General features: G+C 52.6%; 1 protein-coding gene across 1 annotated transcript in view; it reads right to left on the bottom strand.

Annotated features, from left to right (window-relative positions):
* RCC2 (regulator of chromosome condensation 2) overlaps positions 1–14,903 on the bottom strand; it is a 25,581-nt gene that overhangs the window by 9,977 nt on the left and 701 nt on the right. Inside the window, exons 2-6 of the mRNA XM_012662659.1 lie at positions 9,644–9,737; positions 5,803–5,946; positions 3,119–3,250; positions 2,660–2,748; positions 1,812–1,926 (exon numbers count right to left, since the gene is read on the bottom strand). Of these exons, the coding sequence (XP_012518113.1) occupies positions 1,812–1,926; positions 2,660–2,748; positions 3,119–3,250; positions 5,803–5,946; positions 9,644–9,737 (574 nt within the window). The remainder of the gene's footprint in view (positions 1–1,811; positions 1,927–2,659; positions 2,749–3,118; positions 3,251–5,802; positions 5,947–9,643; positions 9,738–14,903) is intronic.

Raw genomic sequence — 14,903 nt, 5'->3', positions numbered from 1 at the left:
TCAATTTCAAAGTCTGAGGTTGCCACTAAGAGACTCCCCAAACTTCAAAGCTGAGATGAATTTAAGGACATCATAGTAAATAGAGTGCATAGGACAAGAGAGCCACTTCTCACACAAAAATGGTATTTTTCAGACACCTGCACTCTTCTGGAGAAGGTTTCAATAAAACAGTCAAATGACTTCTGGAGTTCCTTTTATGTGGGATCACAGTGATGGATACTAACCCAGACAGTCCCAGAGGCAGAGGGAGCACATCTTGGGGCTGTTTTCCCCTTCTACCTCCTTTAAAGGAGCTGCACGCAATACCTGGTTTCTCCCAAATTACAGGCCAGCAGCTGCTCCAGAAAACTTGGAACAAGGGGGCTTTCCTACTGCTCTTGAAAGGTGACAGCTCGTTAAACTAGAGTTAGATGGCATTCTTATCTTTGCCTTACCTGACCCAGGACACGCCTTGCAAAAAAGAGAGCGCAAGTGAGTGTGTGTGTGTGCTGGGGACACATTTCCAAGGTCACGTTTATGCTCTAATTCTAAAAGGGATCTGCCTGGCTCTAGACAACGAGATCGAAAACATGTTTTGAAAAAAGCTGGCACGTCAAGAGTGACCAATTCTACAGCCCCAAATCAAGCCAACTTCTCAAACTACCTTTAAGTGAGTACAAACAGGGCAAGTAAGTGTACAAAGTGCGTAAATGGCGAGTGGCGGCCACAGCGACTGCTCACGAACGCTAGCCACTACCACTACCACCACCCCTGCATTTTCCCGGCTTGCTAGGACCGCCAAGCTCGCAGTCGGGGAGGCCCTAGAGGCTGCAGGGCCTCGCACGTGGCCGGAAGCACAGCCCTGCACTTCCGGTATCTCGCCGGGAGCGGCCGTGGCCATGGAAACGGCTCTCCAACAGGCCGGCAACTCCCCGGCAACCAACAGGAATGCGCGCCCAGGGCTGCTCTTCCTTATTCACTTCTGACTCGGGGTATATTTAGTTTCACAAAGTCACCGTTCCCTGAGGTCCAAGGCCATCGCGTCTCCGCGTTCTATTTATACGCTTTCCATCTGCCTGCTTCTGGTGACGCGAGACCCGGCAACCCAGATCCCGGCCGCGGCGCGCGGGTCGGCCGGCAGGGGGCGCCCGCGCCGCGCCCACCGCAGGGGCAGGGCGGGCTCCGGGCTCCGGGCTCCGGGCTCCCGGCTCCCGGCTCCCGGCTCCCGGCTCCCGGCTCCCCAGGCCCAGGCCAGGCCCAGGCGGGAGGGGAGGATGGAAAACCTTCCCGCTCACTGAGAAGCGCTTTCCGAGTCTTTCTTTTCTACTCAGTGACACACAGGCACAGGGCAATGTTTCCGGGGACGGGGCATTCCGTTTGGGGACGCTCACCGGGAGGCCGGTCCCTGCACACAGAACGCGGCTCCTCACGTGTGAGCTGAGACAACGCCCAGGCCGGGTTTTCGGAACCACCTTCATCTCGTGCAGTTTTCGTATTTTCAATAAAGGCAAACCTTTTAATGTGACACTCAATGAAGGTGTTTTTTTTTTTAACTTTGAAATCCTTTTATATAAACGAATTCCCCAATCAGAGAAAAGAATCTTTTGTCAGACTCCAGTCCTGACTTTTTCATTGAGGCAGTCGGCGGAACACTCTATAACCCTGTGAATTACGACACACTGTTCCATTAAACGCGAGATCCACTTAATGGATAAAGGCTATTATCTGAGATCAATTACCCACGTTTCGAACACATGTGTGCAACCCCACACTGATTTCTGGTTCTGATATCCAGATAGATTACAGAGCTTTTAAAAAATATATTTCCATACCCAGCTGACCATATTCAGGGCACCCAAAGGAATAGAGGTTCCCTTTGCAGTCCATTATCATACTGAATTCAGCCCCACAGGCCATTTTGGTAATTGGCTGGCCGTTGTACATTATCTGAAAAGAAAAGACAGTAGATTTTCAGTCATTTTTTAAAGGACTGATAAAAAGTCTCTACCTCCCTGCATGATGGTGTGAAACAATTATAGGTTACAAAGGTATTTAGTAAACTCAACAATTCTGAAGGCAAAAGCTGAGGGCACTTCTACAATCAAAGCTCAGAATGTATGTAAAGCAACACCCTCATGACACCCGCCCCTTCCCACTACAGAGCAGAGTTCAAAGCCACTGTCTCTTTTTAAGATCAAGAAATCCAAGTTCCTCCCCCCTTCATCATCTAAACCACTAACCAGGCACTTAGCATTCTTCTGTCTTATATTAGTAGTTCATTTTTAAGGTACAAACCTCACCGCTCCAACTTAATACTAAACTTCTTAGGAATAAGAGACACCTACCTCTTATTTGCGTTCTAAGCACCTGGCAGGTGAGTTCATGCAAACAAAATATTTGCAGATAAATACAATTACATCCATATAACATTTCTCACTTTCTTTGGAATAGAACAGGCTTACATCAAGGCCTCTCTAACAAATTTCTCCCATTTAGAAAGAAAAACAGTTTTCAGCCTGACCACCAACTAAACCTGTTTTAAAGACCATAACGTGACTTCCACTTAAGGCATCTGGACCCTCTTTTCACAAGGGGTCAATGGGGAGAAGTACACAGCCCCTCAAAAAACCAAACACAAAAGTCAAGAGAAGCAAAGAGCCACGGAGCCCGAGGCACTCACCTGCGCGGGGCTGGGGACGGCATCTGTCTGGTTGCCGAGGCCCAGCTGCCCCATCTTGTTCTCCCCAAATGCAAACACGGAGCCCGTGTCTGGAAGGAAGGAAAAATACTGCTGCATGTTTTGAGCTAGATTTGGAATCAAAGGCATCAGAATGATAAAAACAGCCCATTTGCCAGGCAGAATGTAAGTGAGAGTCCAAAATACGGTGAAACGGATACTTTGGGGCAAAACCAATTCACACCAGAAACAGGGTGTGCAGAAAAACACGACGAGACGTCTCAGACTCCCTGACAGGCTTCCCGTGACCATGGGGGAGGCTCCTGATGCCCACAAGAAGCCACCCACCATCCGGGGTCCCAGGGCATCTTTCCAGTCTTGCCCGAGGGTGACCCCACCCCACCCCCAAGGTGGACCATTTGGCCTCTTGCCTAACTTAGAAGGAACCAGCCACTTCCTTACCCGTCAAGGCCAGGGTGTGGTTCCGCCCACATGCTGCCGACACGATCACTTCGTGGCTGAGACCCTCGATGAGTCTGGGGGCTTCCACTCTCTTGGTGTCGCCGTGTCCCAGCTGCCCCTTCTCATTTCGCCCTGCAGATCACAGCGAGATAAAGGGGGAAGGAGACGCGGTGGCTGCAGCAGCCACAGGGCAAGTGAACTCTCTCCAACGAGGCCAATCTGTGTCTCCTGGAAGGTGCCCTCCAGACTCAACAGCCAAGATCCAGGGAAAAGAACATTCTGGCTTCTCTGCCTGCTGGAGTGGGCTTGGGTGGCCTGCGTAAGATCTGGTGTAGCCAAAGCAAGCGCCTGCTGCACCTTCTCCGACCCCCTTCCCTGGGGCAGCAGTGGGACACACCTGCGCACACCTCAAGCACCTCCCACATCTCTGCTACCAAGGGAAGTGGAAGAAAGGCTCAGTTTGACCTGGACGCCGCACACAGGCAGGCATGCTCCTGGAAACACACAGTTCCCACTTTCCACAGTGCCTGTAAGACAACCACCCCCTCTGAGATGTATTTTAAGACAGTGCCCATTCCGACACCTGGCTGACAAATTTTAAGTACCTCAGTGTCCTGGGCATCTACTGTAGACAGTTTCTGCCCTGTAAATGGTGCTCACAGAACAGTGCCGACCCCACCCGCTAGGATTGCCCCTCACAGGACCCCTGCTACATGCCCCCTGGCGTCAAAGTACAGGCCTGCCCCAACACACACCACCCTGCCGGGGGCCAGCTCCCAGCTCTGGAGCTGCTTTAGATGTGGCCAAAGCTCCGCATCTACGGATCTGTGAATCCCTGTGGAAGGCAGGCCCAAGGGGGCCGACTCCCTGCCACCAAGTCCTCTGCAACACACAGGCCCTCTGGAACATAGCTCCAAAACACACGTGGCAAGTTGGCTGGGCCAAAAGGAGGGCTAGAAGCCCCTAAACCTTACCCAGTTTCCAACATAGGCTACACAAGTTCCAAACGAAAAAACTCAATGGGCCACTCCCAATGATGAGCCAAGGAGATGGGCACCAACGGTCCCGCAGGAGGCCTGCAGAGTCAGCGAATGGCCTTCAACGACATGAGGCGTTGCACTACCAGGAGGAAACCATTCTCGACATGCCCTTAAAGAAAATCTGGCTTAAGGGCCAGCACTGGCACTCTGGCAGGAGAGGCAGATGCCAGCTTCCAACGGGAGCTGCCCAAGTTCACGGTGAAAGGCATGTGAAATGCAGAACAAGCGCTGGGCAGTTTCCGCCTGGGCTCGGCATGCTGAGGCACATGTGGGGAAGGCCGAGAGGCCGGTGAGGGCAGACGCCATACGAGCAACACATCACCCACTCTCCCGTGGCACTAATGCTATGGATGCTGGACAACGCCCCTCTGCGACACCCCCCTGTAGCATTAGTCTGCTCAGGGACCACACACCTAGACAGGAAGATGCACATTGCTCCCTGACCACAGGTCAGCACAGAGGATGCTTTTAGAAACACCCGTTAAGAGAAGCTCAGCAAAGAGAGGAGAAATGAGATAGCTGAAGTTTGGAACACTGACATGAAAGCTGTGTGCAGTGTTGAAACAAGAGCAGGAGGGGTGCTTTGGGAGCAGGGATACACCTTGGTGCCAACTGGGAGAAAAGAAAAATCGTGGCAATGTCAGCATGTCATCAAGAGACTATAAAGTATAAATTTGGGCCAGACACACTTGTTAGTTTTTTTTTTCAACAGAATTACAAAATTAGCAGAGTGCAGGGAAGACAACAGATGTTAATATATTTGGACTTTGGTACAGCAGCTCATGAAATCACAAAAAATGGTTCAAACAGACCGAAATAAAAATGCAGTCATATGGACTAAAAGCTAGCCAAAGGACCAGAAACAAAGGGTGGGGACAAATGCCAACATACCCAGCTGGAAGAAGAGTCCAGGAGCTACCAGAAGGACTTGGGAATAAAATGAGCCTTAGTCAATACCTTATTAATGATCTGGAAGAGGAAATAGGAAAGCCATCTGCAGAGCACACTGACACCAAAGAGGAGATACTACCAAGCAAGGACAGGGAACCCATCCCAAGTGCCCAGGTGAGGAAAGCAGCAGAAGGGAAAGCAAATCTACTCCGAAAAAGGAAACCAGAGTATCTGGGGAAACGTAAGAAACGAACTGGGCGGTGAGATACAAACGACCCCACGTGAAGCCCAGGAACGATGGCCGGGGCTGCAGACGCAGTGCCTTCCCTGCCTCCGACAGGATGTGCAAGGTATGAAAGCCAGTGCATTCAGAGTGGCAAGAACAGAGATCTTTTGTCACACCGTGCTGCAACGCAAGAAGGGACTGTCCACTGGAGGACAGCTCACTTAAAATAAAACAGGCTTTGGGGTTTAGGCCCCTCGGTATCAGAAAGATCAAGCTTCAGTCAGAATATTCGGGAAGAGGCTGCTTCAAGACAAGGAATCATAGAATGAGGGGGCTATGGATGCACAGAAAAACATCAAAAGGGGGGATAAAGGGGGCTCACTTGTAGGGTACAGACCAGACTAGTTCAAAATTAGGACGAGAAAATGGGGGCTGCTAACAACAGAGCCCGGCCTCAGAGATGGTCCTGCTCTCTCCTCTAGGCAAGCAGCAGCCCTGCACGGGGACAGCTCGAGAGAGGTACTCACCCCAGCTCCACAGCTTCCCTTCCGTGGTGATGAGGAGGCTGTGCGCAGCACACGAGCCAGAGACCACCGTCCGCACCCGGACCCCCGCCAGGCACCCATACCTGTGGGGCCCCCACAGATTCTGCCCGAGATTGCGGTAAGCAGCTGCAAAGAGAAGAACTTGGATCAACACCCAGGGGTGGTAGGGGAAGAATACCCCCCTCAAAGCGTCACTAGCCACCAAGGGGCCACTTCCCAATGGCAGAAACCTGGCAGTCTGGAGCCACATGAGGATCGAGTTTGCTTCTTGAATATCTGCGATGCCTCCAAGGGACAAACCGCCCCAGGAGCTGGCTGGGCCGGGCACGGCCAGCCACCACCTGCATCTCTGGCCCTGACCTCACACATGGCGCGGACCCGTATGCACTGCTGAGCATGCCCACCTGCAAGTGCGGGGCGGGCTGAGTGCCAGACCCCAGGAAGCTCCCTTGCCCTATAGCCCTAACCTGTCCCCTAACCTGCATCACCTCCTCGCCCCCTGCCACCCTGCCCCTCCTCCCTGCCCACGCTTTCCTCAGGCCTCCCCCTTGTAGCCAGAAGGCTCTTTCCAAGCTGTGACCCTGAGTGTCCCCATCCTCCTGGGAACCACCTCACCTCCTAGCAGGTCTATCTGGCCCTTCCAGGAGGGCCCTGCTGAGCCGGCTCTGCCTCCTGCCCCTTGAGTTTCCTTTCCCAGGCCTCCCAGTGTGGCTGCCCACATAGTCACTTCCCCCAGAATGTCCCTCCCACCTCCTACTTGTTCCTCAGCGTGCAGGTCACACGCCCCTCCTCTGGAAGGCGGCTCAGAAATCGCCCCACCCCAGCCCTGCACGGCCTACCGCGGCACTCCCCCTGCGTGCTCCCGTGACGACCCCTTCCGTGATAAGCCACCTGAGGGCCACAGCTGTGGTCTCCCTCTTTGGCCTAGGGCCTCAGAAATGCCTGGCACACAGTAAGGGCTCAATAATGTCACAAGCCCCACTGCACCCTATTAGTGGACAGAAACATGGCTGATTTTTAGCTTAATTTTTTCACTCTGGGGCTCCCGTGAGTGTTTCCAGGACTGTGGTGACTTTTTTTTTTTTTTTTTTTTTAAGACAGAGTCTCACTGTGTTGCCCGGGCTAGAATGCCGTGGCTTCAGCCTAGCTCACAGCAACCTCAAACCCCTGGGCTCAAGCGATCCTCCTGCCTCAGCCTCCCCAGTAGCTGGGACTACAGGCACGCGCCACCATGCCCGGCTAATTTTTTCTGTGTATTTTTAGTTGTCCAATTAATTTCTTTCTATTTTTAGTAGAGACGGGGTCTCGCTCTTGCTCAGGCTGGTTTCGAACTCCTGAGCTCAAACAATCTGCCCGCCTCGGCCTCCCAGAGAGCTAGGATTACAGGCATGAGCCACCGCGCCCGGCCTGTGGTGACTCTTGAAACGCTAGCCACCGCCCAACCAAGCATGTCGGATTGCTCGGGCTGTGGGAAACGATTAAAACACTATGATTTTTCCGTCAGTCCCAGCTCCCTGCAAAAGTATCTTGGAAGTGCTTGTCCATGCCCACCTTCAGCCCCCAGCAGGGGGCGCCACAGGCCCCCCTCATTCAGTTACAGGCGTGCAGGCACCGCGCCCCAGGACACCGCTCTACTTAAAGGTGCAAAGAAAATCAATTTCCAGGGAAAGAGCAAACAAAAAACAACGGCCTCATTAAAACTTCTCACAAGAAACCTAAGGAGGCACCTAAATGACGTGAGGTTTGGGTAACTATTAAAGAAAGATCAGCTGGGGGTGGTGGTCCCAGCCACCTGGGAGGCTGAGGCAGAAGGATCACTCCCTCCAGCCTGGGCAACAGTGACCCTGCCAAAAAAAAAAAAAAACCAGAGCAGGAGAAAAAAAAGCAAAACCCTTTAAGGTGTCTGTCATGAAAGCGAAATAGTGGCATGACTGACAAGGACCAATAACTACGTGTTACAACAGCTCACGGCGTCAGGGGTTACGGTCGGGGCAGTACATGGTGCCCTACCTGGCCCAGCCTGGCACGTGGCATGACCTGGCCCAGGTGGTTAGATGCTCACAGATTTGCCAAAGCATCTTTCCCTGCAGCGGCTCTAGGAATAGCAAAGCCCAGGACACCATGAGCTCACAAGAGAGGCAAGGCTGGGTTCCTCCTGGCCTCCCATGGAACCGTTTAGGGGGTCCGAGTCAAACTGAACCCCTGTAGCAGTCTTGGGCTCCACAGCCAGGCTGATGGATGCTAATTCCCGCAGCCTCCAGATCCCTGGGGCCTGGTTCCAATCACAGAGCTAGAGCGTGGCTCACTGGGCTGTCTCACGAGGGAACAAGACATCGTGCTGCCCACCCTACCAGATCCGCTGCAATGTACACGCGGGGTCCACCGGGCCCTGGGGGAAGGCCCTGCAAGGATGGAGGAGACGGGGGCAGGGAAATTCTTCCCTTTGCTTTTGGCACCAGTGGGGAAACAAATCTTCCCTCTGTGTCTACTGGCCAAGGCTACAGAAGGCCTAAAGGTATTTAAAAATACTTGAAAATGACACAAGCCTTCATTCGGATGGAGAAAAACCAGGGAAGCAGAGGTGGAAATGGGGGCAGACAGAAAGGCATTCTTCAAATGAGGCCCATTAGGGCAAAACGGAGCGCAGCAGAGTCTGCTTCTGACCCCAGGCGGCTGTCCTGCCTCTGTAAACTCCCAGAAGTTGGGGGGAGGCTGTGCTGATGGGGGGCGCTCGCTCCTCCGCTGCCCTGAGCAGCTCCGCTGCATGCCGCATCTGCAGGAGGCAATGGAGCAAACCTGGCTCCGACCCAGGCCCTGCCACTTGCTTCCTTCTGGAATTTACTTCCCCTCCTTGGGTTTGTGTGTCTTTGACTGCGAGCGGGCCGCTCATCTCAGAAGCAGCTTTTGAGAGATGACGCAACACGGGCACAGAGCCACCGTCAGCACGTGGGGCTCATGTCATCGCAGACCAGGAGGTACTTCCTGGGACACCAGCCACGGTGTGGACGTGGCCCCTACGGGCTGGTCCTGAAGGCTGAGCATTTTCCACAAGAGGCGGCGCTGCCACCTGCGGCTGAGACCCACTGCTCACCCAGCTGGACCATGCACTGCTGAGACGCCTGCGGTTTTCACGGAACAAGATGATCTCCAACGCCCCTGTTTTAAGGCGCTAGGGCGTGCCAGTGTGCAAATATTTGTTCATGGGGCAAAGCAATGTTGGAAGTACTTTAGGAATCTTTCCAAATAAAATCAAGAAGCCATAAAATGTGGCTATGTGCCAGCCTGCCTTCTCTTGGATGGGCCCGTTTCCCCTGAGTATAGACACCAATTTTCTAAAGACGGCTGGGGACAAACAGTTACGTCTCAGGACCTCTCTGCTCCCCTCTCTCCAGACTATTCTGTCAAACCACTTCCTGTGACAATTTGGCAGCCTGCAAAGAAATATGGACTCTTCTGAAATGTCTGACATTTGACAAATGCCTAGGACATTCTGACACCATCTCACAGGACCAGCCTCTTCGTTTTCATGAAAGTGGCATGAGAAAGATGGAAAAGGTGTCAATGCTCGTATGAAGATACTATTTGTATTTTCCTGTTTAATCTTAAAGGAATTTTTTTTTTAAAAGCAGGACTGTGAAGTGAGAGACTTGAGACCAGGGTTCAAATCCAGTTCCATCACTATAGTGGCTGTGTGACCTCCGCCAAGTCACCTGGCCTCTTTGTGAATGAAAGGAATACCTACCTGGCAGGTGGTCACCAGAACTGCACTGGACACCTAGCACGTAGGAAGCACTCAATGGATTTTTAGAAACTGTTCTCGTACCTTGCTGTTTAGGCACTTCTTTTCGACCAATCAAGTCCCAGTTGGTTGCCCCAAAAATCAAAAGCTGCCCTTTGCACTTTGACCCTTCAAGTTTCTGCAGAAACAGAGAAAGAGAAAAGTATTAGCTTTTAAGGTTGCTTCTAGTTTTCCGAGACTGTCCAACAACAGCAATAAAAAAAGGAAAACAATTCATAGTTAATGCTTGTGTCACCTGGGGGAGCTATGCACCTGGACAGAGCCTGCAATCACCCCCTCATCAGCACCTTGCAAAATGTGGGTGACCTCAAACCTGTCCACAGCAGCTCACTTGTACGCCTAGGCTCATCTTTATTCTTTGACTTTTCTTTAAAATAGCTTTTGCAAAACACTAAAAATTAAGCCGAATCGCATTCCTCCCCTCCACTCTGCAAAGTGACGTACAGAGATTTATGCACAAAGCCAGCCATGTCGCTCGGCAGGTACTAAAACCAGCTCATCCTGAGGGCCAAGTCTACACTCTCCCACAGCGAGCACAGTGCTCCACCTGTGGACCTCAAGCCCCGAGAGCCCCAAGTCACTTCCACATGGCCAAGACCCACAGGCGCCCTCCCTGCCGTCCCTCCGTTTGCTGCCCACTGTGCCAAGAGCCTGTCCGTGGGGAATCAGGAAGGAAAACAGCAGAGGATGGTGTTCAATTTCTCCACTGGAGGAAGACAAGGGTGTGGGAGGATCTGACGCAAGCGGCCTTCGATGGCTCACTCGCCCAGCTGTCCACGAGCCAGGGGACCAAGCAAGGGAAACGGGGACCTCCCCAGGGCCTGGCCTCTTGAGGGACAGGCTGTCACACCAGCCAGTGCACTTCGATTCTCATTCTCTCAACATAGAAAGTCGTTACGGCCACCAACTCTCAAGACTATCAATGACAATCTGTGCCATTTAAAGATGCCATTGTCCAATTCTGGGTGGCACTCGTAATATTCTCAGCATTTCGCTTCCTTAAATGTCAAAACACACTTTTAAAGTGGATTGTTAGTCAAAGACTCAATTCTGAACGACCCACTCAGCGCTTACTGGCAAGGCAAGTGTCGACCTCTCTGTCTGCTTTCCTCTCATCGCCACCGCAGGACGCGAAGAGGAAAGTTTCCTTCTGTTTACGTACGGAGTTGTTCTCGGAAGGCTTGAAGAAAAAAGGCCAGCTCCAGGTCCGATCACCCTAACCTCTACGTGGCGACTGCCCTGCTGCATGTTCTGACGACACGGTTCACCCGTGTTTAACATTACATATCTTCACCATCAACAAATTCCATTTCTTAGGGAACTTTACCTGACCCAAACCTGATGTTACAGGCGTCCCCCCGCCAGTGTGGGTCCTGTTCCCCTTGCCTTTTGGGCCACATATATGTGGCAGGAAGAAGACGGTCAATCTATAGAACACATCCTGCAGGCGGCACGAAAAGGGGAAACGAAACAGCACGGGAACGGAGCACAACTCGGCCACATTTAAATTATTTAGAGAACGCCCTCAGTCAGGGGTAGTCCAACCCTGCGGCACCCAGACTCGGATTACTTGACTCGGAGCCGAGTTTCCCCTGGTTATCTCCCCTTCTTTGTTTAACTGGCAGGCTTGGCTGGAATATTCTACAGGTCTACAGCCAGTGGGTTCTGCCAAAGTCCCCGTGGAAAGAGAGGTCCCTGGGTTCTCTGCCCAAGTCACTGACTTGCGCTCTACTATTCCTCAAGTCGTGCGGAGGGGACAGAAGAAACGGGAAGGGCGCTAAGGCCCTGGGGGAGGGGGCGCTGCTGGGAACAGGGCACCAGGATGCCAGCAACTCCAGGCCAGGCAGCCTCCCCAGGCAGGCAGAGGTTCAAGGGCACCTGTGCTCAGCATTCGCTGCTGAAGACAAACCACCAACACCGCGAGGCACTCACTAAGGCAAAACTTCGCCAGAGCTGCAGCCACCCCAGGACCCACTGCTCCTTCAGGCCAGAGGGCATGGGCCGTTTTGAGACCGCCAGAACCGGGGCGGTAGCGGGGTTTCCCAGGTGACCTGCACATCTGGTCAAGGGCTCATGGCTACTGGCCCATCAAGCCAGCTAAGCGCTTATGCAAAACCCCAACCTTTCTGATAAGGGTGTGTGGGGAAAGCCTTGGTGTACCGAGTCCACTCCAGCGACAGTGGTCTGATTCCTAGGAAGGGCATTAACTGTTACTCAGGTTTTTTGTCATGGACCACATTTCCCCCCACATTAGATGGAGGTGACTGCATTTCCTAACAATTGTTTGCTAGAAGCCACTTACTTCTCTCTCTCTGTAACTTAACTCTTCCTTCTACCTTATATGGAATAAAAAATTAAATAAAGAACAGAACCCCGAATGTCCCACAGACCTAAACAGCCCATCCCAAGGGAGAGAGGCCCCGATGGCTGCTGGCTCCATCCAGAGGGCTCCAGTGAGCGCAGGTGTCAGGAGGCCATGTAGCCTTGAGGCTGCAGCAGCCTTCACTGACGGGCCAAGAGATTGTTTTCTGGAAGAACTCAGGGTCTGCAACACTGCTGTGTTGATGAGGGAATTTCACTTCGCCTTGCTGCCTCCCAGCAACCTAGACACGTAAGCGGGGCCAAGATGGACGGCCACGGCAGCAAAAGGCACTGAGCTTCTTCAATCAACAAAATGGGATTTCTGCTCCAAAGCAATTTTTGAATTACGGCCCAAGTACAAGGAGCATGCTTATGAGGCCGAGAGTCAACCTTTTAACATATCCCCATTTAGAAGACCACTGCTCTTGAAGGCAGGAAGACTGTTGAGAGAAATGCCGGCAGCAACGAATTCCCTAATGGGCTATCAACTGAAACAGCTCCACGCCCGGTGTTCAGTTGTATTTATTTGTTCTTTTCAGATTGGACAGATCTGTCTCAGGGTCCACAAAACCTTAGCAACCCAAGACTGGGAAAACTACAAAGACCTGGGCAGCCTGCGTGACACTCACCTGTTTTCTAGGATTTGGCCAAGGCTGCTGGCTTTACCTGCTTTACAAGGTTATGAGGTTCATAAGGAATCAGGGCTGAATCTACCCTAGACAATGACAAGATGCTCATCTGACATAACTATACCCAAACCCCAGGTCCTCAGAGCGAGCATTTTCCGAGACTGAACGTAAGAACACTCATCTTTTACTCAAGGCAACTTTGCCCCTCAACAACGTAAGCACTGGGTCACCTTCCACCATCCCAGCATGCACAGCTTTGAGGTGACTGAAGGCAATACTGACGGTTTTTAGAGGACTCCAAGGCAGCTACTCTCACACAAACCTCCTTCAAGCAGCCCTGAACAGTGGCAAGGCTTGCAAAACGCTCAGTAAAAAGGCTCTTTCTGAAACAAGCTGCAGACTGCTGGTGGCCTGTGGCAGCAGACGGGGTCCCCAGGCCTGCTCAGAAGAGGGAGACCAGGAACTTGGAGCCAGGGATACTGGGCAGGAAGCCAATTTAGGACAAGGGGCAGAGTGCCAGGCTAGGCCTATGGAAAGGCAACAGGGCTACATGGGCCCAGCCCTACCTCTGGGCCAAACTCAATAGTTGCTAATGAAAACTTAAACTTGGGTGTGCACTTTCTGAGGGGCATAAAACAGCATCTTCTGTTGAACTCCGAGTCTCCTGGATGCTCTTATCCTAGGACAGTGCATTGACTAGCCCAAAGCAATCTGTCTAACAGGCCCTCTTGGTCTTTCTACGGGGACGGAGGAAGGAATATGTAGCTTTTAAATTCCTGCTTATGCACATACCTATTTCCTTTTATATACATGTATGTGCATTAACAGGAATTTAAAAGCTACATTATGTGTAAATATAAAACAAATATAAACTGCAAAGAGCTGCTGTTGTCTACTCAGAAAGCAACAGAACCTCCCAGTAAGATTAACAAATGTGCCATTTCCACGAGACAGACCGGCTTCATGCACGCTGGTGGAGGCGGAGGCAGACGCAGAGGTGGGCTGGGTGGAGAGCCAGTGCCTACCTTCTCGGTGAGACTCAGCAGGGGGGTAAGACTCTTACTTCTTGACAACAAAATGCATCGGCAACTGGAGCTGGGCAGCTGACAGAAGCAGATATTCAAACACAGTCTTGCTTTTTGAAAACTCACTCAAAATAGAATACAGGAGAGGCAGAAGCCTCTTTTTAGTTTTGTCCTAACAGTGTGACTGCAGGGCAAATGTCTGGACTCTGGCACAGTGGATGTGAACTGTCAAAGGAAATCAGTTCCTGTGTTCCAGTTCCTGGCTACTCTGCCACTGTCCTGATCCAGGACCCCAGGTGAGACCTTTTGGCAGCAAGACATGTCAGTGTCTTCTGCACCTAATGTGTTAACCCTTTCCTGGGAAGGCAGTTACGTAAAGCATTTTCGCATGTACAACTGGCCACCGCATTATGGGTGACATCATTTGGAAATCTAGTTCCATCCATGATTTTGGACAAGGCCCTCACACTGTGCCCCAGTTTCCTTATCTATAAAGTGGATGCAGAAAAGGTATTATTTCTAACCATTTAAACACTGCCTGAGCTCCTCTAGGGGAAAGCACTCTGGTACTGTTGTTAACCCTTAAACACCCCAAGGAACATGGACACAAGAAGAGAAACGATCCTCTCAGTGTGAGACGCCAAGCCCCAACAGGAAGCTCTTACTCTTTCTTGGGGTTATCTGAGAATCTGGTGAAAGCTTTGATGCTCTTCTCAAAAGCACGTCCGTCCCACACCGCACCAAACTTGCACAAAGTTCTGGTGGGATGATGTGGACCGCAGGTTCCTATCTCTGGCCCCGCAAGGTTTTGCAGGCTCGCAGGATGAGCCAGCCAAGACCTTAATTAAGATTTGAGCAAAGTGAAGCCCATGCAGCCCCCGGGAGATGCTGCTTCACTGGGGGGCCACAAGAGAGCCCACACCAAGCATCCTGCAGCCTCAGACCACAAGCTGCAAACAAAGCCCAAGCACCGCTAAGCCGGGGGGCTTCCCCGACCTCGGGGGAGGGCTCTCCCGAGCATGCGCCCTCGCAACCCGCTCCGGCGCCGGCAGCCCCCGCCTTCTCGGCGGCGCAGGGCTGCATGAGGCATGCGCGGCGGCCGGCAGGCCCCGCCCCCCCGGGGAGCCGGAGCCGAGGCGGCGGGAACCTCAAAGCCCCGGCGCAAACCAGCACTCCCCGCAGAGCGCCGGCCGCCCCCTCCCCGCGGCGCACGGGCGCACCGGTGGGCGCGGGGGGCCGGGGCCGAACGCGGGCATGCCGTGCCGCCCG

This window comes from Propithecus coquereli, unplaced genomic scaffold (assembly GCF_000956105.1).
Source record: "Propithecus coquereli isolate 6110/MARCELLA unplaced genomic scaffold, Pcoq_1.0 Scaffold77, whole genome shotgun sequence".
Taxonomy (NCBI): domain Eukaryota; kingdom Metazoa; phylum Chordata; class Mammalia; order Primates; family Indriidae; genus Propithecus; species Propithecus coquereli.
This window is presented reverse-complemented; position numbering and strand designations above follow the sequence as displayed.